Source organism: Pelecanus crispus, chromosome W, assembly GCF_030463565.1.
Source record: "Pelecanus crispus isolate bPelCri1 chromosome W, bPelCri1.pri, whole genome shotgun sequence".
NCBI classification, from domain to species: Eukaryota; Metazoa; Chordata; class Aves; order Pelecaniformes; family Pelecanidae; genus Pelecanus; species Pelecanus crispus.
The window spans coordinates 19,203,065-19,227,675 of NC_134675.1; the positions used below are offsets into that span (position 1 = coordinate 19,203,065).

The window sequence follows — 24,611 nt, forward strand, 5'->3', positions numbered from 1 at the left end:
TGCACTGAAACACATAAATCAATTATCAAATCCATACATAAATTGTCTGATCGCTGTCTCTGTCTTTCTACACGGTCCGTGTGCTGCCTCCAGCACATGAGGTTGTAGCAGTGGGCTGCCAGCTTTCAAACTTGGCTGAAAAAGCATTTCATAGCTGGCCACTGCATATACCCTTTTGGCAACGACATGGGATTCAAGACAGTGACAATGACCATGATGGAAAAGCCCCCCTCAAGTAATCCAGGCATATCTTCTGGGCATGGAGCAACCCCAGCCAGAAGACAGAGGAAAAGGAATTGAGCAGCTGGTAAACTCCTGTGTAGAGCAAAGGTCTGTCCATATCCATGGAGAATGTGAAAACTGTTCAGGGAACCCTGTGTAAAGTAGATTACTGTTCACTTTCAAGTAGCAGCATGTGCAGTGTTGTACAAATATTGTCTTCTTTCTGTGGAGGCTTTGTTTAATGATAATGCACTTGCACTTTTGTAGAAACTTCAAACTATTCCCTCCAAGCGATGCATGAAAAGCAATGATGAAGGTGGAAAATTAATAAAGCTGTTAAAAAAGGCTGGAGAGCAAGATCAGCAGAAACGCACAGAGGTCTGGGGTGGTCTGATATGGCAACAACAGCAAAACCATAGCCTCAATGATTAAGTCACATGAACATTTGACATGTACTGACTGTTTTACCTGTCTCTAATGTCTTCCTATCCCTCCAGACATGATTTACTTGGGAGAGCTTTTTGATTGAACTTACACAATATTGAATTTTGATGTACAAATCAAAATTTGTTAAACCTTCCTATTATAACAGGTTGGAATGAGACAAAGTGGATCTTCCTTAAGACTTTTTATGAATACACTCTTTAGTTGTGTCGTGGTTTAGCCCCAGCCAGCAACTAAGCACCACGCAGCCTCTCGCTCACTCCCCCTACCCCGATGGGATGGGGGAGAGAATCGGAGGAGTAAGAGTGAGAAACACTCCTGGGGTGAGATAAGAACAGTTTAATAATTGAAATAAAGTAAAAGAGTAATGCTAATAGTAACAGTATAATAATGATAATAATAATAATGATACACGAAGCAAGTGATGCACAATGCAATTGCTCACCACCCGCCGACCGATACCCAGACAGTTCCCGAGCAGCGATCGCTGCTCCCTGGCCACCCCCCCCCAGTTTATATACTGAGCATGACGTCATATGGTATGGAATAGCCCTTTGGTCAGTTTGGATCAACTATTCTGGCTGTGCCCCCTCCCAGTTTCTTGTGCACCTGGCAGAGCATGGGAAGCTGAAAAGTCCTTGACTAGCATAAGCAGTACTCAGCAACAACTAAAAACTTCAGCATGTTATCAACATTCTTCTCCTACTAAATCCAAAACACAGCACTATGCCTGCTGCTAGGAAGAAAATTAACTCTATCCCAGCCGAAACCAGGACAAGTTGTTACTCCACCTTCAATAAGAGTAGTTTAAAATGAGCCAGTCCACCAAACCTCAGCTTCCCCTTTACAGTAGGGGCTCTCAAAGAGGCTGTCGTGTGGAAAACTTTTCTCACACTTGCCGTACTACTCGGAGGAGAAGTCTAGAGAAGGAGCTTCCTGTAATATTTCTTGTGGGGAGGTGGCAGAAAGGTAATTGGTCAAGGGAAACCCATAGTTTCAAGCTCTATTATAATTTTTTTTCCCCTCCTGCTGTTGTGATCTTAAATCAGGTTCCTCTCCTTGCTTGGCCATATATCTCTGTTACACAAGTGTTGTACAATGCTTTTCCTTCTCTCTACCCCCTTTATGATAACCACTAAACAAAAGAGCAAGTCACAAGTGTAACTGTCACAGCTAACCTTCCTGACCCGAGCTCCCCTTTGGGCTGGGTAGCTTGTGTTGGTGACTATCTGTTGAGATTCAACTAGCAAATTCTGTTGGAGCATGGGACATACCTCACGTCAGGCTCTGCAGTAGCAGCATGTAGTGGCAACCTCCCATTTTTGTTGGGTATGTTCTGCTTAGCACCGTTTCTGAGCAGGCTGACGCAGCCTTCCAGCTAGCCCTAAAAACCAAATTACAGCATGTTGTCCAGGTTTCGGCTGGGATAGAGTTAATTTTCTTCCTAGCAGCTGGTGTAGTGCTGTGTTTTGGATTTAGGATGAGAAGAATGCTGATAACACACTGATGTTTTAGTTGTTGCTAAGTACTGCTTATGCTAGTCAAGGACTTTTCAGCTTTCCATGCTCTGCCAGGCGCACAAGAAACTGGGAGGGAGCACAGCCAAGACAGTTGATCCAAACTGACCAAAAGGCTATTCCATACCATATGACATCATGCTCAGTATATAAGCTGGGGGGGTTGGCCGGGGGGCAGCGATCACTGCTCGGGGACTGGGTATCAGTCGGCAGGTGGCAAGCAATAGCATTGTGCATCACTTGCTTTGTATATTATTATTACTGTTATTATTATATTGTTATTACTACTACTACTATTTTACTTTATTTTATTTCAGTTATTAAACTGTTCTTATCTCAACCCAGGAGTTTTCTCACTCTTACTCCTCCTATTCTCTCCCCCATCCCACTGGGGCAGGGAGAGTGAGTGAGTGGCTGTGTGCTGCTTAGTTGCCGGCTGGGGTTAAACCATGACACATGTCAAAAAGGAAAGTGAAATGCATCAGGCCAGATCTTTGCTTGGTGGTTCTGTTGTTTGTGTGTGACTGTAGCCATTTCTGTCAGCAGAGGAACTGGTCTTTTGTTTCCCCAATATAGGTGTCTCAGCACTGAGACCACTTCTGCTTTGGAGTCTGTCTCAGACTAGCTTGCCCATTCATTTCTACGATAAGGTGTTTTATTTACACTGCATTTTGTTTTTTCTGCAGCCATGGCAAGTACTGAATGACTGATTAAAGTGATTAAAAACCTGCTAATTCCTGTATCACTAGCAAATGCTACGCATATTCCTGCATGTGGATTTAATTATGCTAGGTTAAACCAAGAACATGAGCACTTAATCTCATTTCCTTTATGAGATTTTAGCAGGGATGACAAATCAATACTAAAAAGCCTTAGAATGTGGTCTTTTAAACACTGTTGCAGAAGTTTGAATTAGTGACAATGTTAGACTGAAAACAGCACCAAAACAGATGGGATGAATCAGTTCTTGGATTAAAACCTTCAATTGATCACCTCAACAAAAAAGCAAGTAAACAATCTGGTTGTGACTGCATAAATCTTTCAGCATATACTTAAGTTCCAGGGAAATCAAGCATGTGTTTAAGTGTTTTGTTCAAACCTCCACAGGCTATCGATAAAGACTGTTCCCTCCTGTATGAGCTATGTCGGATTGGCATTACCAGCATTTATAGGGAAAAGGTGTGGAACGATGGAATCAGAACATCCCTGTTGTGGCTCCTGGTGGAAGTACAAGACCACCGAATTCTGCATGCGATTGTGAATGTGGAGCTATGCTGAATTCAGTTCTCTGGACAGACATCGCAGCCAAATGCTCTCAAGAACTCTGATTATATCCATCACAGAAACAGAAATAGAAACTTCAAAGCCTGGGTGGCTTAAATCTTTTCCAGTAATTTCTTTTTTTCCAAAGAATATTTTTCCCCTCTGGGAAAAGCGGAAGGAAAAAAGGAACATGACACTAATTATGGTTTGGTTTTTTTTAAGTATCTGGCAGAGGAATTGTCCCTTCCAACCCAAAGCATTCTATGAAATGTTTATTCTCAAGTAAGTGGGGCATGCTCCTTGCACTTGAATGAGACTGCCTGTTTTGCTATTTTCTACACTTATTTTCTGGTTGAATATCGCATAGCTGAGCAGAAGCATTGTTTTTGTCCTGAATTTGCAGGAAGAAACTAGATGCAAGGGAGGTGATTTAATTAGGCTGCCACTGTATCTGTTTAAATGAATTGGCAGGTCATCCTGACATAACTCATACCACACAGCATGGGTAAACATTCCTTCCTCCCTTCTGACCAACTAATAATGGAAGCCCATGGTCAACCCCTCTGCCCAACTAACCTGGTCCCCATCCTCTCTCTGAGTCCTGAATTCCTTCCAGCAAGGAGTAGAAGACTAAGGAGAAGAGGGCCATCCTTGTGTGCTTCAGACAGAGAGCACCACATCTCCCTTCCCAAACTTCTTGATGGGATGTCTGCCCCTGCTATCACTTGCATGTGGGTTGACTGGGGGATTGGATTACTTATGATCTGAGTATCTGCACTGGCACCTGCAGCACCTTGAACTTAACTTCTTGACCTAGCTATCAAAGGTCCAGCACTACAGTGAAGGAAAAAGCAATGACCTGGCTCATGTGGTGTGCAGGAAAACATGCCTGTTGGCTACCAAAAGTTGAGATAAGAATGCCCTCCCTGGAGCATAAAAATCTGATGCTGACAGTAGGAGGGGAGACATTAATCTGCGTATTAAGAACAAAAGGGGACTTTCCAGTGCACAGAAAAAAGTGGCTTTCCTGAAACCCTGGATCTAGTGAGATCCCCATATCATGCACTGAGTTTACAACCCAAAAGAGGAAGGACACTCTGAAAGGAGTCCTGATCCTTTTGTAACAATCATTGCTTCCAGCTTTGCATTATAGTAAAGTTTACAATTTCACTGTTGTCTAGAAACAATGTTTTGTACTTTTTTCTTTCTGTAGTATGAACAAAAATCTTATTTGCTCTGCACATTTCCTCCCTTCACTCCAACTATCTTTCCATCCTCCTCCCCCAAGTCTTAGTACCAGATAAGTTGCCAGAGATAAACTCATATGTCCACAAGCATCTTGAGTATTAATATTGGCTCCCATCTTCAATAGAAGCTTCACTGTATCGACCTGGCATCCTGACACAGCATGCATCAAAGGTGTGCAACCTGGGGAAGAAAGTAAAACGTTCTTTTACAATTTTTATTTCAACAAAGCCATAAGACAGAGGTATTTTCTTATTTGCTAATGTTAGCACTGGCAAATTAACAAAACCTTTCTCTGACAACTGTCCAACAGTTGTACTCAGCTTTTTGCAGGCAGGAAGTAACTGCTATGCCAGCTAGATGACCACTGATTTTAAAAAGAGCATGACTTCATTAGCAAAAGCTTTGCCTCATTAACTCTACTTCTGGAGGGAAAAGTGTTTTTCTGTTGACAAGCTCCCAATATGAAGCTTTATACACTATTTTGGAGGCTGATATTCTTCAAAGTGACTAGTAGCCAGGTGGTGCTTGACTAATTTTCTCAATCCCCAGCTTGATTCTGTCTCTATGTATTCAAAAGGTTTATGAAATCAAGCCCTGTCCCATGCAAAGGGGTGTGTGTGTGTGTCGTGGTTTAGCCCCAGCCAGCAACTCAGTACCACGCAGCCGCTCGCTCACTCCCCCTACCCCGATGGGATGGGGGAGAGAATCGGAGGAGTAAGAGTGAGAAACACTCCTGGGGTGAGATAAGAACAGTTTAATAATTGAAATAAAGTAAAATAGTAATGCTAATAGTAACAGTATAATAATGATAATAATAATAATGATACACAAAGCAAGTGATGCACAATGCAATTGCTCACCACCCGCCGACCGATACCCAGACAGTTCCCGAGCAGCGATCACTGCTCCCCGGCCACCCCCCCCCAGTTTATATACTGAGCATGACGTCATATGGTATGGAATAGCCCTTTGGCCAGTTTGCATCAACTATTCTGGCTGTGCCCCCTCCCAGTTTCTTGTGCGCCTGGCAGAGCATGGGAAGCTGAAAAAGTCCTTGACTAGCATAAGCAGTACTCAGCAACAACTAAAAACATCAGCATGTTATCAACATTCTTCTCCTACTAAATCCAAAACACAGCACTATGCCTGCTGCTAGGAAGAAAATTAACTCTATCCCAGCCGAAACCAGGACAGTATCCACCCCTTATTCTATACCATCTACGTCATGCACAGGCCCTCCCCTTTCCAATGTGTTCCAATTAATCACCACCGCTTTCCCTATCTTGATATACACACAGATATCATTCCCTTCGTCTATGGCCCATCCCTCTAAAATGTCCATTGAGTTCATTTAGCCCATGACTTTGGGTTCCATCTGTCATCACAGTCTTTTAGAGCAGGAGAGGTGGTGTGCAGTGTTGGACTGTTGCATGCTGAAGCCAGTTCTCATTCCAACATGGTTTCATCAAAGTTCATTTTCATTAAGCTGGGCAATTCTTACTGCAATACCATTGATGCGGCATATAGCAATCATAATATATAGTATTATATACTTAATATTAACCTACTATATTATTATATTAACATGCAGTTAAGAGATAACATATAGTTAAGAGATAACATACAGTATTATAAAGCAATTAATATTATACAATTCAGTTCATTGGCTATTTTCACCCAAAATCAAATTCCCTTGAGGTACACATTGGGCTTCCCCATCCTTTCGCATCACCCACCAAGTGCACCCAGGTCCTTGAGCAAAAGCAATCCCACAAATGGGTTTGCCTTTGCCAGAGGGGGAAGTAACCCAGACTGTCTTCCCCAGCATATTTTTCATGTGCACTACAGGAACTTTATCTCCTTCTACAGTACGTAAAAGTTTTGATTGGGCAGGGCCAGCTCGATTGGCAGATCCCCTGGTGTTGACTAACCAGGTGGCTTTTGCTAAATGCGTATCCCAATGTTTAAATGTCCCACCACCCATTGCTCTTAGGGTAGTCTTTAACAATCCATTGTATTGCTCAATTTTCCCGGAGGCTGGTGCATGGTAAGGGATGTGATACACCCACTCAATGCCGTGCTCTTTGGCCCAGGTGTCTATGAGGTTGTTTCGGAAATGAGTCCCGTTGTCTGACTCAATTCTTTCTGGGGTGCCATGTCGCCACAGGACTTGCTTTTCAAGGCCCAGGATGGTGTTCCGGGCGGTGGCATGGGGCACGGGATATGTTTCCAGCCATCCAGTGGTTGCTTCCACCATGGTGAGCACATAGCGCTTGCCTTGGCGGGTCTGTGGGAGCGTGATGTAATCAATCTGCCAGGCCTCCCCATATTTATATTTCAGCCATCGTTCACTATACCCAAGGGGCTTGAACTGCTTGGCTTGCTTGATTGCAGCGCATGTTTCACACTCATGAATAACCTGTGCAATACTGTCCATAGTTAAGTCCACCCCTCGATCACGAGCCCATTTATACGTTGCATCCCTTCCTTGATGGCCTGAGGCGTTATGGGCCCACCGAGCTATAAATAATTCACCCTTATGTTGCCAGTCCAAATCCACCTGAGCCACTTCAATCTTAGCAGCCTGATCTACTTGCTGGTTGTTTTGATGTTCTTCAGTGGCCCGACTCTTAGGTACATGAGCATCTACATGACGAACTTTTACAACCAGGTTCTCTACCCGTGCAGCAATATCTTGCCACAATGCGGCAGCCCAGATTGGTTTGCCTCTGCGCTGCCAGTTGCTCTGCTTCCATTGCTGCAGCCACCCCCACAGGGCATTTGCCACCATCCATGAGTCAGTATAGAGATAAAGGACTGGCCACTTTTCTCTTTCAGCAATATCTAAAGCCAGCTGAATGGCTTTCACCTCTGCAAACTGACTCGACTCCCCTTCTCCTTCAGCAGTTTCTGCGACTTGTCGTATAGGACTCCATACAGCAGCTTTCCACCTCCGATGCTTTCCCACGAGACGACAGGACCCATCAGTGAACAGGGCATATTGCTTTTCATTTTCTGGCAATTTATTATACAGTGGGGCCTCTTCAGCACGTGTCACCTCCTCCTCTGGTGATATTCTAATGTTTTTTCCTTCTGGCCAGTCCATGATCACTTCCAAGATTCCTGGGCGACTGGGGTTTCCTATTCGAGCCCGTTGTGTGATCAATGCAACCCACTTACTCCATGTAGCATCAGTTGCATGATGTGTAGAGGGGACCCTCCCTTTGAACATCCAGCCCAGCACCGGCAGTCGGGGTGCCAGCAGGAGCTGTGCTTCAGTACCAACCACTTCTGAAGCAGCTCGAACCCCTTCATATGCTGCCAGTATCTCCTTCTCAGTTGGAGTATAGCGGGCTTCGGATCCTCTGTATCCCCGACTCCAAAACCCTAGGGGTCGACCTCGAGTCTCCCCTGGTGCTTTCTGCCAGAGGCTCCAGGTAGGGCCATTCTTCCCGGCTGCAGTGTAGAGCACATTTTTAATATCCTGCCCTGCCCGGACTGGCCCAAGGGCTACTGCATGAACAATCTCACGTTTAATTTGTTCAAAGGCTTGTTGTTGCTCAGGGCCCCATTTGAATTCATTCTTCTTCCGGGTCACTTGATAGAGAGGGCTTACGATCTGGCTGTAATTTGGAATATGCATTCTCCAAAAACCCACAACGCCTAAGAAAGCTTGTGTTTCCTTTTTGCTAGTTGGTGGGGACATAGCTGTTATTTTGTTGATCACATCCATTGGGATCTGACGACGTCCATCTTGCCATTTTATTCCTAAAAACTGGATCTCTTGTGCAGGTCCCTTGACCTTACTCTGTTTTATGGCAAAACCAGCCTTCAGAAGGATTTGGACTATTTTCTTTCCCTTCTCAAAAACGTCTTCTGCTGTGTTGCCCCACACAATGATGTCATCAATGTACTGCAGATGTTCTGGAGCTTCACCCTGTTCCAGTGCCATCTGGATCAGTCCATGGCAAATGGTGGGGCTGTGCTTCCACCCCTGGGGCAGTCGGTTCCAGGTGTACTGAACACCCCTCCAGGTAAAAGCAAACTGGGGTCTGCACTCTGCTGCCAAAGGGATGGAGAAAAATGCATTAGCAATATCAATTGTGGCATACCACTTAGCTGCCTTTGACTCCAGTTCATATTGAAGTTCTAGCATGTCTGGCACGGCAGCACTCAGCGGCGGTGTAACTTCGTTCAGGCCACGATAGTCCACTGTTAGTCTCCACTCCCCATTAGACTTTCGCACTGGCCATATGGGACTGTTAAAGGGTGAGCGAGTCTTGCTGATCACTCCCTGGCTCTCCAGTCGACGAATCAGGTTATGGATGGGAATCAGGGAGTCTCGGTTGGTGCGATATTGCCGCCTGTGCACAGTTGTGGTAGCGATCGGCACCTGTTGTTCCTCAACCTTCAGCAACCCTACAATCGAAGGGTCCTCTGAGAGACCGGGCAAGGTGGACAACTGTTTAATTTCCTCTGTCTCCAAAGCAGCTATACCAAAAGCCCACCGGTACCCTTTTGGGTCCTTGAAATACCCTCTCCTGAGGTAGTCTATGCCAAGGATGCACGGAGCGTCTGGGCCAGTCACAATGGGGTGCTTTTGCCACTCATTCCCAGTTAGGCTCACTTCAGCTTCCAGTACAGTTAGCTGTTGGGATCCCCCTGTCACTCCAGAAATACAAATGGGTTCTGCCCCTCTATAGTTTGATGGCATTAGCGTGCACTGTGCACCAGTGTCCACTAGAGCCTTATACTCCTGTGGGTCTGACGTTCCAGGCCATCGAATCCACACAGGCCAGTAAACCCGGTTGTCCCTTTCCTCCACCTGGCTGGAGGCAGGGCCCCTCTAACACTGGTCACAGTATTCGCTGTTCACTTCCTGTAAATGTGAATCAAAAGTCCCCTGATCAAGGTCGGAAGTAAAATTAGCCCTCTTACTCTGTCTCGGGAACTGCTCACTGGAAACTGGAGCTGCAATTTTCCTGGGAGAACCACCTTTTCTAATAGTTTTTCCTTGCAACTCACGCACCCGTGCCTCTAAGGTTGAGGTGGGTTTTCCATCCCACTTTCTCATGTCCTCTCCATAATCACGCAGGTAAAACCACAGGGTGCCCCGTGGTGTGTATCCTCTATATCCTCTCTCTTGAGCATAGGGACGTTGACTCCTAATGGCTGAGACACTGGTCCGTGCAGGTGGGGAGTAGGACAGATCCTCTCTGAGTTGTTGGAACTCTTGGCACAGTTTTTCCACAGCTGAGACACAGGCCTGTAGGGAGGAAGAGAGCTTTTCTTCGTAGTCCCGGAGTTGTCTAGCCACTTCATCCACCGTTGGTGCCTCGTCGTCTTTCCAGGCTAGTATTGCCAACGAGTTGGAATACGATGCTGGTGCGCTCCGTACCACCTTCCGCCACATGGATTGTGTGCACCTGACTTCATCTGGGTCTTTGGTTAACCGCTCATCATTCAGGTCACTGTAAATCACCTCCAGCACGCCTAATTCCCTCAGGTACTGGATACCTTTCTCTACGGTGGTCCATTTGCTTGGGCGGTATAAAACATCCTCCTTGAAGGGATACCTTTCCTTCACGCTTGACAGAAGTCGCCTCCAGAGGCTGAGCGGTTTTGCCCCTTTTCCAATTGCTTTGTCAATGCCCCCTTCCCTGGAAAGGGATCCCAGCTGCTTGGCTTCCCTACCCTCTAAATCCAGGCTACTGGCCCCGTTATCCCAGCATCGGAGCAGCCAGGTGATGATGTGCTCGCCTGGATGACGACCGAAATCTTTTTGCATATCTCGCAGCTCACTCAGGGATAGGGATCGAGTGGTCACCATCTCATTTATGGGTTCTTCCTCCTCTGGTTCTCGTGATGGCCCTGGTTCATCTTCATCCCTTACTAAACGAACTGATTTCCTCGTGTATTTTTTCTTCTGTATAGGGGCAACTGATACCGGCGCAGGTTGGTTCTCTGGTTTAGCCACAGTGTCTGTCACTGGGGTTTGAGTAGCCGCAGTGCTCATGGCTGTGGCTGGAGTAGCCACAGTGCCTGGGGCAGGGGTTTGAGTAGCTGCAAGGCCTGTAGTGGGGGTTGGAGTAGCCGCAGGGCCTGTAGTGGGGGTTTGAGTAGCCACAGTGCTTGTTGTTTTGTCATCAGATCCAGAGACCTTCTCTTTCTTTTGAGGGTGCTGATTAGCGTTGACCACGGCTCGATAGGCATGGGCCAGTCCCCAGCATGTTGCAATGATTTGTGTCTCTCTGGAGCTACCAGGGTGACAACATACTTCTTCCAAATACTTTACTAATTCTTCAGGATTCTGCACTTGTTCAGGGGTGAAGTTCCAAAACACTGGAGGTCCCCACTGCCCTAGGTACTTGCGCATACGTTCCCACACACCCTGCCACTCATAACTATCCAGCCTTGGGGTAGATCTCTGGATGGTATTTTTAAACTGCTTACTGACCTTTATCAAAACGGAAACAACATTCCCAAGAATTATCAATAGAAGTATCTTAACTGCCCAGGGGTGTTCAAGATACAGGAAAGTTGTTGTAATGAAGGAGGAAACATCATAGAAGAAAGCAGCAAAGGTGCCATTCTGTATTTCCTCCACAACAAGCCTCTCAGAGTAAGAAGTATAATTGCTAACTCTCTCTATGAGGTAGTACCCGAAGTACAGTAGTGACTTCTGTATGAAACCCAAATACCAAAGAATGCTCAAGGTCAGGGTTTTGATAAGGAGCCTCCCAAGCAAAAGATCATGAATCACTGCAGAGCATAGCACACTACACAAACTGACAGCAAGCTTTAACGCGTGCTGCAAAAAAAAGAACATGGTACAGATCAGAAGAACTAATATCGTGACCGGCAACTGTTAACAGACTCCTTAATACACTCTAGTTAATCTGTTGTTATCTCAAACCCTTTGTGCCCCACGTTGGGCGCCAAAAAGGACTGTCGTGGTTTAGCCCCAGCCAGCAACTCAGTACCACGCAGCCGCTCGCTCACTCCCCCTACCCCGATGGGATGGGGGAGAGAATCGGAGGAGTAAGAGTGAGAAACACTCCTGGGGTGAGATAAGAACAGTTTAATAATTGAAATAAAGTAAAATAGTAATGCTAATAGTAACAGTATAATAATGATAATAATAATAATAATGATACACAAAGCAAGTGATGCACAATGCAATTGCTCACCACCCACCGACCGATACCCAGACAGTTCCCGAGCAGCGATCGCTGCTCCCCGGCCACCCCCCCCCAGTTTATATACTGAGCATGACATCATATGGTATGGAATAGCCCTTTGGCCAGTTTGGATCAACTATTCTGGCTGTGCCCCCTCCCAGTTTCTTGTGCGCCTGGCAGAGCATGGGAAGCTGAAAAAGTCCTTGACTAGCATAAGCAGTACTCAGCAACAACTAAAAACATCAGCATGTTATCAACATTCTTCTCCTGCTAAATCCAAAACACAGCACTATGCCTGCTGCTAGGAAGAAAATTAACTCTATCCCAGCCGAAACCAGGACAGTGTGAGATGATGCTTTATGTAGACAACAACTTATTTTAAAGACTGGATTTGCTGTAGAATATTTTCTTTTCTGTTGTTCTGACAACTTATTTTATATTCTGCAAACAATTTCTGTGCTGGAAAAAGAGTGAAATCTACATTCGAACCTAATACTCAAATTTCATCATGAAGTATTATGATATCTTTTAATTGCTTCCTCTTCCTTCCATTCTGTTAACTGCTGAATAACAGCAAGAGATTTTCCTGCAGACTCTGACAAAGCAATTTAAAATGACTAAGCTGGGAATAAACCTGAATATTATAAGCTATAAGACTATAAGAAACTTCAGACACAACTGAAGAATAATTGTTCTTACTGGATTCAATGAGACTGCTGAGCAAATGCATGCTACTCAAGCTAAGGTTATGCAGACTCTGCCATATGTGCAGGATATGAACCATATGTTTTGTCTTGCAAGATTGATCTTTAGTTACATTTGTATGTACAAGCTAGTAAACAAGCTTATTCTGCAGCTGAAATACTTCTGTTTGCTGATCAGTCTATCTCCACCCACTGCCCTTCATACACAGTCCCTCTCCCATTAAAGATCTGCACTGAGAGCATTTTAGCTTGATTAAGTGCTTGAGCTTAAAGCTTGATTAAGCATTTTCCTTACTGACCAATACATGTTTTAAAGATAACAGTATAACAGTTAGGATGTCTGATTTAAAGTGTAGGAAAAATTGGTAACTTGGTAAAAGTTGGTAAAGATTAGAATAGACAGTGTTCATATGGATCCTTTAAAAGAAACTGCAATAAAAAATACTTTTGAATAAACAAAGTCTTCCTTGAGACAAGCTTCCAGAGATCTAATCCACTTGGGAAATAGATGCATATAAAACCCAGCTAATGGACAGCACTTTGTAATAGCATTATATAGTAACCTGAACACAAAAGGAAAAGGAGAGCAGTCTCACAAATAAAACAGATTATTTAGATCATTGCACATTGTACAACCAACCAACCCTTTGGCAAACAATTACATGACAATATCTTTCAAATTGTGTCTGTGTGCATACTTTTAAAGTGCAAATGACTGGAACACTCTACTCTAGAGATGTGCGGAATGTGTAGAATTTGGCTTTGATAAAAAATATTCTTTTTCCTTCCCTGAAATGACAGCAATTTATCAGCATCTCCCTAAAGAAGATAAAATAGATTAATGATAAAATACTGTCTGATTATAGCAAAACAACTTATTTGTATTCATATAAAAGATCTTACAGTTACAGGGGGAAAGAGGTATCTAAAGTGTGCATTTCCAGTGGATGTTCCAAAGAATAACTCAAATTTCCCTATTCTGCTACTAAATATAATTTGCTGAACACAAAAATCAGGATAAAAAATGGAAAATTTAATTGCAATCTGAAGCAACTAATCCCCTGAGAACAAGCTCAGCCCTCATTTACCCTCGCTGTCACAGCACTCCAGGATGGAAGGATCTTCTCTAATCACTGCAGTTAGTGTGTTCACATCACCATTAGCTGCTGCTTGGTAAACCACAGTCAAGTCAATCTCTTCTGCTGTGTCACCTACAGGGAGGAGTATGTCTGTAAGTGGAGAGCAAGTACAAATAACAGTGAAAATAATGACACTTATTTTACTGAGTTTGACTATATAACTCGAGGTGGAACAAAGTGTATCCAAACAGCACTTTGGTTTTTGTTTGTCATCTGAATCTTGTTTTTCATCATAACTTCTTCCAAAAACTGTTAGACATAAACACTGAAAGGACATAAGAAAACTTCTGGAAAATTTCCACCTCTTATAAGAAATCATGCTAACATTAATGTAACATGAATTGAGAAACAATGAAGTAATAACTGCACTAGCTCATAATATTGCTGGCTACACTTTTATGAGATAGGATGAAATCAGGACAGAGGTGTTTTGAGTTTCAGTGTTATCCTTGCACCAGTCAAAAACCTGAGGTTTTCACTTCCTTTCCCTGCAGTGTCCAGAGGAACTCTCTTCTCAGGAGAGTGAACTTCTGGCAGCTATGGTTTGTGTTAATAATTCCTGTAAAAAGGAAAGGTGGACTATTGCTTGGAACCCAGGAGAGGTTTATTTTGTTTGGCAATTACAGTATGAGGTATTATTTAAAGCAGAAGTAGCCTATGTCCAGTGAAGATGGTTGGCCAACTGAAATATGTATTGATCCACTTTCAGGTTAGGAGGCGCTACCCAAAGGCAAAGTGTTATTTCTCTGCATTGCAACGTTTTGCACTATTTAACATCAACTTAAAATGGAAGGAAAAAATATGCACTAAAGCATATTTCTTGTGTGATTTTATAGTAAAGAGTATAATTAATAATATAAATATAAATAAAAATAAAATATAATAATATAAAACAGTATTAGAAGTTCATCCCTGTTAACTTTGTATTAATTATTTTACTCTAACCAGAGAATTTATTTGGGCCATTATAGTAACCAGTAAGGAGCTTCAAACACAAAAATATGCTATTTCAGTTTTGGTTTGGAATGTTTTCCTTCTGTTTCCACAATGCCGATATTAGACTCTGATTTTGCAGGCCTGGATAGTCAGGCTGCTGGGAGGGGTTTCTCAGTCCTTCTCTGGATTTCAGTTCAGCCTTAAGTTCTTTCCCCTGAATTCTGTGCCCTAAGAAGTGAGCCACACTCCTGTCACAAAACCAGCCAAGGGCTGGGTAAAGAAAGGGCGTACTTTCTTCAAATATGGTTTTCGAGTAAAGCATCGGTAATCATCAACAGGACTGTCATCAGTAGGTTGGGAGGGCACACTTCTGTACATTTTATAGTAGTGATGTCTGAGCAAAACCTATGGCCAAATAAACCTAAGAACTAAATAACACCTATAACATTTTATTAGCTAAGGCTAATAAAAAAAAAAAATAGCATTTTTAATATGTCTTAGACCCAAACACTATTATAAAACTGCCTCATTCCTCAGTTCCTGAGAAGATTTCAGGGAAAATCTGAAGCAAAAAGCAGAGCAGTTTGAAATTATGAGATCTGTACCAAGGGGAGACACAGGCCCAGTCTAAAATGGGGAGGCATGCAAAGCCACATGCCATCCCCTAACACCTTAGAATCATAGAATCGTTTAGGTTGGAAAAGACCTTTAAGATCATCCAGTCCAACCATTAACCTAACACTACCAAGTCCACCACTAAACCAATCAAGGGTAGACTAGACTAAACCATGTCCCAGAGTGCCACGTCTACCCATTTTTTGAACACTTCCAGGGATGGTGACTCCACCACCTCTCTGGGCAGCCTGTTCCAATGCTTGACTACCCTTTCCGTGAAGAAATTTTTCCTAATATCCAACCTAAGCCTCCCCTGGCGCAGCTTGAGCCCATTTCCTCTCATCCTATCGCTAACTACTTGGGAGAAGAGACCAACACCCACCTCACTACAACCTCCTTTCAGGTAGTTGTAGAGAGCGATAAGGTCTCCCCTCAGCCTCCTCTTCTCCAGACTAAACAACCCCAGTTCCCTCAGCCGCTCCTCATAAGGCCTGTGCTCCAGACCCTTCACCAGCTTCGTTGCCCTTCTCTGGACACGCTCCAGCACCTCAATGTCTTTTTTGTACTGAGGGGCCCAAAACTGGACACAGTATTCCAGGTGCGGCCTCACCAGCGCTGAGTAGAGGGTGACAATCACTTCCCTGCTCCTGCTGGCCACACTATTCCTGATACAATCCAGGATGTTGTTGGCCGCCTTGGCCACTTGGGCACACTGCTGGCAAGTCTGTAAGTCTGTGCCTATGTGGTATTGTCTTTGGTCCCTTAGACTTAGTTAAAAGCACAGCTATCTGCACAAGGGAGGAATAAAATGACAGAAAGGCATGGCTGTGTGTAGAAATATGTGCATGTGCATGAAAATCTGTCGTTGACATTAGGTGAGATTATGAATTGATCTCTAAAAAATTAGTTCCATCTTCAGAAATAGGCATGGGCCAGGTACTAATATGTATTTAAATCATATATTAAAATCTAATATTCACAAACACATACATGGCTATTGTGGGCCAGATTCACAGGGAAGACAAAGGAGGCCCCTAACCTGGCTGTGAGGCAGACAAAGAGGAATGGTCTGGAGCTTGATCTAGCCAAACAGGCCCAACAGCTTGATCTAAGCCAAACAGTCAGTTTCAGGGGCACTGAAAACTAAACACATCTTTCACTGAAATTATTAATTTATAGAGAAATGATATTTCTGGGTGTTTCAGAAGCTTTACTGGGCACTCAACAATCAATGACAATTTCCATGTGCTAATTTTGCTCATTATGCTCTTTGGTTAGAAACTATGTTTATATGTCTATTTCTTGCTTTTATTTGACATTTTATAATTTAGAAACATTTCTTAGAATTCAAAATTATTAACTTGCAACTTTTGTTAATACTTTCTTGGTTGGGATTTGGATTCTGAATGTACTTTTCAATCTTTTTTCTGCTCTGTGAGTCACAGAGGTATGACCAATGTGGAGCGGGATGCTTCCTTTATTACCATTTATCATACAGTGCATTGCAATTGAAGCTGCACTATTTTTATGACTTTCTATCTAGTGAATTTTAAACACAAGTTAGTATCTGAGGCCATTGCAATGGAAGGAAAATCTTCATGAGCTTGCCTTGCAGGACCTGCTCCTGAACACTCCTCAGATTTTTGTCTCTAGAGAAATTAATTAGATTATTTTCTTTGTTCGCAGATTTGCTTCTTTGCTTGTAACTTCCTTCCAGACTGCTCATCCCATGCTCCACATGCCTACACCTCCTTTGGCTTCAAGTGGACTATTAACCTCTTAACTCCAGGAGTCAAAAGATTTGATTTTTTTTGTGCAGGGTCAAATCTGATGTAATGGTAAAATGCTCTAGATATATATTGTTGGTCAGCCACAGTCTCATCTTTAATTTTAAAAAGAGGAGTTTCTGATCTCTGTTAACTCAGAAAGAAGTACAGCTGCAGTGCGCTGTACTGTTCACTGTGGCTGAGGGTCAGAGCTACAGAGCATAACATTTGTCCAGCCACTGCTCTACCTTGTTAGCAGGAGAAAGTAAAACTGATGCCTAAATAACACTAGAGAGTTGATCAAAGGAACGACAGATTAAGTGACTGGTGACTTTTCCTTCTTGCCATGTCTTCTGGAGATAGCATAACTATGTAAGCTGTGCAGAAAAGGAGGAGATGGTTTAAAGAGAATTTGAAGAGAGTTAGTAAAAAGTCTTTTTCATAAACAAACAATATGTTATTTTTAGCACATTGATATAAATTATATTAAACATTGTCATATATATTTTTGAGTGATAAAAGATCTTTAAAGATAATTTTAAAGTATTAGCCACACTATTCACGTTTCTGATCAGATGTTGTCACAGCTGAACCCACATTAGCTCCACACTGGGGTTTACAACCCAGCGTAATTCCATACACATGACCTTCTCTCCCCAGGACACAATCATCACTCTCTGCTTCAAAACTTGGCTGCCATGGAAATACAACAGGTTCTTGCCCTGGGAAAGGTTAGTCTGTCAAATCTGGAGCTCTGGTTATGGGCTTGGGAAAACTAGAAAGCTGATGTTAAATCTGCCTTCACCAGTGCACAGATTCCCACTCCATCACTACTCAACTGAAGCAAATTTAATTTCATAGAATCATAGAATATCTCGAGTTGGAAGGGACCGACCCATAAGGATCATCGAGTCCAACTCCCTGCTCCTCACAGGACTACCTAAAACTAAACCTTATGACTAAGATCATTGTCCAGATGCTCCTTGAACTCTGACAGGCTTGGTGCCATGACCACTTCCCTGGGGAGTCTGTTCCAGTGACCGACCACCCTCTCAGTGAAGAACCTTTTCCTAATGTCCAATCTGAACTTCCCCTGATTCAGCTTTATACCTTTTTTTTTTTTTTCTTTTTTAGGCTAGTCCCTGCCTCTAGTCTCGCCCTCCTTGAGGCTTGTTCCAGAATGTTCTCCATCTTCTGTGCAGGCGCCACTGGGGGGGGTGGGGTGGTCACGAGTGGTCTTTCAGGTGGTCATGAGCCCCTTCCTCAAATGAACTCCACATGACCTTCGGCCATCAGAAGGCAGAACTGAGCATCCTCTGACATGCCTCCCGGCTCCCTGCCAATTGGCTTCTCACCTGTGGTGCTATGCAGACCCCAGTTTATTGCTATGGAGATGTTAACTTGTCTCTTTGCAGACCTTAACTTGCCTCACCACAATGTTTGAGACATTAACTCTTTCAGTCTCTCTCAGCCCTCAGCACAGGAAAGACTCGTACCTGTTGGAGCAGGTCTAGAGGAGGGCCACAAAAATGCTCAGAGGGATGGAACATCTCTCCTATGAAGAAAGACTGAGAGAGTTGGAGTTATTCAGCCTGGAGATGAGAAGGCTCTGGGGAGACCTTATTGCAGCCTTTCAGTACTTAAAGGGGGCTTTATAAGAAAGATGGGGACAAACTTTTTAGCAGGGCCTGTAGCAATAGGACAAGGGTTAATGGTTTTAAACTAAAAGAGGGTAGATTTAGACTAGATATAAGGAAGAAATCTTTTACAATGAGGGTGGTGAAACACTGGAACAGGTTGCCCAGCGAAGTGATGGATGCCCCATCCCTGGAAACATTCAAGGTCAGGTTGGACAGGGCTCTGAGCAACCTGATCTAGTGGAAGATGTCCCTGCTCATTGCAGGGCGGTTGGATAGATGGCCTTTAAAGGTCCCTTCCAGCCCAAACTATTCTATGATTCTATGATTCTATGATTCTATGTCATTTACACTGGATGCATTGGCTCCAGGTGACACAACATCTCCCACTTCATCTTCCTCCAGCTTACCCTGTTGTTGTGGTTTAACCTGGCAGGCAGGTAAACACCACACAGCCGTTCGCTCACTCTCCCCCTCCCCAGTGGGATGGGGGAGACAATCAAAAAAACCCGTAAAATTTGCGGGTTGAGATAAAGACAGTTTAATAGGACAGAAAAGGAAAATAATAATAATAAAAATATCCAAAATAACTGATGCACAATGCAATCGCTCACCACCTGCTGACCAATACCAAGCCAGTTCCCAAGCAGCGATCGCAGCCTCCCAGCCAACTCCCCCCAGTTTATATACTGACCATGATGTCATGTGGTGTAGAAGGCCCCTTTGGCCAGTTTGGATCAACTGTCTTGGCTGTGCCCCCTCCCAGTTTCTTGTGCGCCTGGCAGAGCATGGGAAGTTGAAAAGTCCTTGACTAGCATAAGCAATACTTAGCAACAACTAAAACATCAGTGTGTTATCAACATTCTTCTCCTACTAAATCCAAAACCCAGCACTATGCCTGCTGCGAGGAAGAAAATTAACTCTATCCCAGCCGAAACCAGGACAGTATCCACCCCTTATTCTATACCATCTACGTCATGCACAGGTCCTACCCTTTCCAATGCATTCTAATTAATCAACACCACTTTCCATGTTTTGGTATATACACACAGATATCATTCGCTTAGTCTATGGGCCATCCCTCTAAAATGTCCATTGAGTTCATTTAGTCCATGACTTTGGGTTCCATCTGTCATCACAGTCTTTCAGGGCAGGAGAGATGGTGTGTGCTGTTGGACTGTTGCATGTTGAAGCCAGTTCTGGTTCCATCACTGCTGCACTTTGCATGGTTTTGTTAAAGTTAATTCTTCATTACTATGGGTGCTACTTACTGTAATACTGCTGATACGGCATGTAGCAACCATAAAAGAGATGACATACAGTATTATATAGCAATTAACATCATACAGTTCAGTTCATTGGCTATTTTCACCCAAAATCAAATCCCCTTGAGGTACACAATGGACTTCCCCATCCTTTCGCATCACCCACCAAGTGCACCCAGGTCCTTGAGCAAAAACAATCCCATGAATGGGTTTGCCTTTGCCCGAGCGGGGAGTAACCCAGACTGTCTTCCCCAGCATATTTTTTATGTGCACTACAGGGAATTTATCCTCCTCCACAGTACGTAAATTTCTGATTGGGCAGGGCCAGCTCGACTGGCAGATCCCCTGGTGTTAACTAATCAGGTGGCTTTTGCTAAATGTGTATCCCAATGTTTGAATGTCCCACCACCCATTGCTCTCAGGGTAGTCTTTAACAGTCCATTGTATCACTCAGTTTTCCCGGAGGCTGGTGCATGATAGGGGATGTGATATACCCACTCAATGCCATGTTCTTTGGCCCAGGTTTCCATGACGTTGTTTCGGAAATGGGTCCCGTTGTCTGACATGATTTTTCTGGGGTGCCATGTTGCCATAGCACTTACTTTCAAGGCCCAGGATGGTGTTCTTGGCAGTGGCATGGAGCACGGGATATTTTTCCAGCCATCCGGTGGTTGCTCCCACCATGGTGAGCACATAGCACTTGCCTTGGCGGGTTTGTGGGAGTGTGATATAATCAATCAGCCAGGCCTCCCCATATTTATATTTCAGCCATTGTCCTCCAGACCAGAGAGGCTTGAACTGCTTGGCCTGTTTGATCTCAGCGCATATTTCATGAATAACCTGTGCCATACTGTCCATAGATAAGTCCACCCCTCGATCACGAGCCCATCTATATCTTGCACCTCTTCCTTGATGGCCTGAGGTGTCATGGGCCCACCAAGCTATAAATAGTCCACCCTTATGTTGCCACTCCAGATCCACCTGAGCCACTTCAGTCTTAGCAGCCTGATCCACCTGCTGGTTGTTTTGATGTTCTTCAGTGGCCCTACTCCTGGGTACGTGAGCATCTACATGACGAACTTTTACAACCAGGTTCTCTACCCGGGCAGCAATATCTTGCCAAAATGCAGCAGCCCAGATGGGTTTGCCTCTGCGCTGCCAGTTGTTCTGCTTCCATTGCTGTAACCACCCCCACAGGGCATTTGCCACCATCCATGAGTCAGTATCAAGATTTTTCTTGTTCAGCAATGTCTAAAGGCAGCTGGATGGCTTTCACCTCTGCAAACTGACTCCACTCCCCTTCTCCTTCAGCAGTTTCTGCGACTTGTCATATAGGACTCCATACAGCAGCTTTCCACCTCTGATGCTTTCCCACAAGACAACAGGACCCATCAGTGAACAGGGCATATTGCTTCTCATTTTCTGGCAATGTATTATACAGTGGGGTCTCCTCAGCACGTCACCCCCTCCTCTGGTGATGTTCTGAAATTTTTGCCTTCGGGCAAGTCCATGATCACTTCCAAGATTCCTGGGCGACTGGGGTTTCCTATTCGAGCCTGTTGTGTGATCAGTTCGACCCACTTCCTCCACATAGTGTGAGATGCATGATATGTAGGGGGGACCCTCCCTTTGAACATCCAGCCCAGCACCGGCAGTCGGGGTGCCAGCAGGAGCTGTGCTTCAGTACCAACCTCTTCCAAAGCAGCTCGAACCCCTTCATATGCTGCCAATATCTCTTTCTCAGTTGGAGTATAGCGGGCTTCGGATCCTCTGTATCCCCGACTCCAAAACCCTAGGGGTCGACCTCGAGTCTCCCCTGGTGCTTTCTGCCAGAGGCTCCAGGTAGGGCCATTCTCCCCGGCTGCAGTGTAGAGCACATTTTTAATATCCTGCCCTGCCCGGACTGGCCCAAGGGCTACTGCATGAACTATCTCACGTTTAATTTGTTCAAAGGCTTGTTGTTGCTCAGGGCCCCAATTGAAATCATTCTTCTTCCGGGTCACTTGATAGAGAGGACTTATGATCTGACTGTAATTTGGAATATGCATTCTCCAAAAACCCACAACGCCTAAGGAAGCTTGTGTTTCCTTTTTGCTAGTTGGTGGGGACATGGCTGTTATTTTGTTGATCACATCCATTGGGATCTGACGGCGTCCATCTTGCCATTTTATTCCTAAAAACTGGATCTCCTGTTCAGGTCCCTTGACCTTACTTTTTTTTATGGCAAAACCAGCCTTCAGAAGGATTTGGACTATTTTCTTCCCTTTATCAAAAGGAAACTGTGGCCCGCACTCTGCTGCCAAAGGGATTGAGAAGAATGCATTTGTGATATCAGTTGTGGCATACCACTTGGCTGCCTTTGACTCCTGTTCGTATTGAAGTTTTAGCATGTCTGGCACAGCAGCACTCAGCGTTGGTGTGGTGGGTTGAGCCTGGCTGGATGCCAAGTGCCCACCAAAGCCGCTCTATCACTCCCCTTCTCAAACTGGACAGGGGAGATAAAATATAAAAAAAAGCTCATGGGTCGCGGTAAGGACAGGGACATCACTCAGCAATTACTGTCACAGGCAAAACAGAGTCGACTTGGGGAAAATCAGTTTAATATATTGTCAGTTAAAACTGAGTAGGGTAATGAGAAATAAAACCAAACCTTAAAACACCTTCCCCCCCCACCACTCCCTCCTTCCCAGGCTTAACTTCACTCCCAGTTTCTCTTCCTCCTCCCCCCAAGCGGCGCAGGGGGATGGGGAATGGGGGTTGCAGTCAGTTCATCACGTGTCCTCTCTGCCACTCCTTCCTCCTGATGGGAGGAATCCTCACAGTCTTCCCCTGCTCCAGCATGGGGTCCCTCCCACGGGCTACAGTTCTTCAGGAACTGCTCCAGCGTGGGTCCTTTCCATGGGGTGCAGTCCCTCAGGAACTGCTCCAGCATGGGTCTCCCACGGGGTCACAAGTCCTGCCAGCAAATCTGCTCCAGCATGGGCTCCTCTCTCTCCACGGGTCCACAGGTCCTGCCAGGAGCCTGCTCCAGCGTGAGCTTCCCATAGGGTCATAGCCTCCTTCGGGCACATCCACCTGCTCTGGCGATGGGTTCCTCCCCAGGCTGCAGGTGGATATCTGCTCCACCATGGACCTCCATGGGCTGCAGGGAGACAGCCTGCCTCACCATGGTCTTCACCACGGGCTGCAGAGGAATCTTTACTCCGGCGCCTGGAGCACCTCCTCCCCCTCCTTCTTCACTGACCTTGGTGTCTGCATAGTCGTTTGTGTCCCGTTTTGGGGGTTTTTTTCCCCCTTAAATATGTTATCCCAGAGGTGCTACCACCATTGTTGATTGGCTTGGCCTTGGCCAGCCATCTTGGAGGTGGCTGGCATTGGCTCTATCGGACATAGGGGAAGCTTCTAGTATCTTCTCACATAAGCCACTTGTGTAGCCCCCCTGCTACTGAAACTTTGCCATGCTGTCATGAATGCAGGTTTGTGAATCCTGCTGATTATGTATTTACTATGAATGAGTGACTTTACACAGTTTGATTTAGTAGCAGTTAGAATTTACTTGTAGCAAATCGCAGAATTTGATTGTGATATTTTTAATAGCACTCAATCATCAGTGATTAACAAATTGATTAGACAAAATTGATCAAAACAGTGACTTAGTTACAGATTCGAAGATGGCAAGGTTCACTCTATTACTACATGGAAGAAGTGCATAAAGAAAATTAAGTTACACTGAGTTGGAATGATTCACAAAGGGATTGCGTATGTAGGGGATAAGGAGGACCCTCCTGTTGAGTCACGAGGTTCAGAAAGGACCCCCTTGCTTTCTAAACTCCTTCTCAGAGAGGAGTCTAGGTGCGGCTAGGCCTACTCTTAGTCTCAGACTTGGTCAACGGTTTAATAGGAATAAGGATAAGGCAGCAGTATAAGACTCACTTTGAAATTAAATCGTACATCTACAGACTACTTAAATTGATTCACACATGCATACACACAAACATGAATGCATATATAAAAATGGTATACCTGTTAAAAATTCCCCTCGAGTTCAGTGAAATACTCATGTCGAATGTCTTGGCATTTCTCAATGGGCAAGGGTTGAGCCTCGAGGAGTGAAGGGTTTCAGCCCAGGCTCCACTGTCAGTCTTCGGCAATGGATTTCTGGTTGCAGCAAACTTTCAGGGTCTGCTAGCTTCACTGGCTCTGAGAGGCGTCTCGCTCAGAGGGAGATGCTGGTGCAGCCTGCTGCAGTACAGGAGAGCTCAAAGGGTCTCACTTAGCACTGCTGTTTATAGGATTGTGAGATGGTTGACTTCAATCACCAGTAAATTTCCATCTGAGCCACAGTTTGGGTAGGTAGTTGCTGGAATTCTAGTAACAATGATACCGCTCTGTTTCAAGGCTGTCAGGGGTAGCTGTTTGTTCTCGCTCCCCTTGTTAGCCATAATACGAAGATTTTGATAAGGACAGGACCGCTCTCTGCTTCAGCCATGTAGGAGTTTCTGGTACAATTAAGGGGTGCTTAACTGACTAACTCGCTGCTAACTCGCTACACAAAGGCCGTGGCCTGGAATTCCTGAGGTCGTAAAGTGGTTGAAGAGAAAGAGGAATAAGGGCGGGGGATGCACCACCACAATTGGGTCTGGCTGAGATGGAGTTAATCTTCCCCATAGCAGC

The 24,611-nt window shown here is 44.7% G+C and overlaps 1 protein-coding gene across 1 annotated transcript in view; it reads right to left on the reverse strand.

The window, feature by feature from the left end:
- The window catches only part of LOC142596475 (ankyrin repeat domain-containing protein 55-like), a 97,391-nt gene that overhangs the window by 67,807 nt on the left and 4,973 nt on the right, over window positions 1-24,611 (reverse strand). Inside the window, 3 exon segments of the mRNA XM_075725595.1 lie at window positions 1,941-2,050; window positions 4,744-4,874; window positions 13,668-13,790. Of these exon segments, the coding sequence (XP_075581710.1) occupies window positions 1,941-2,050; window positions 4,744-4,874; window positions 13,668-13,790 (364 nt within the window).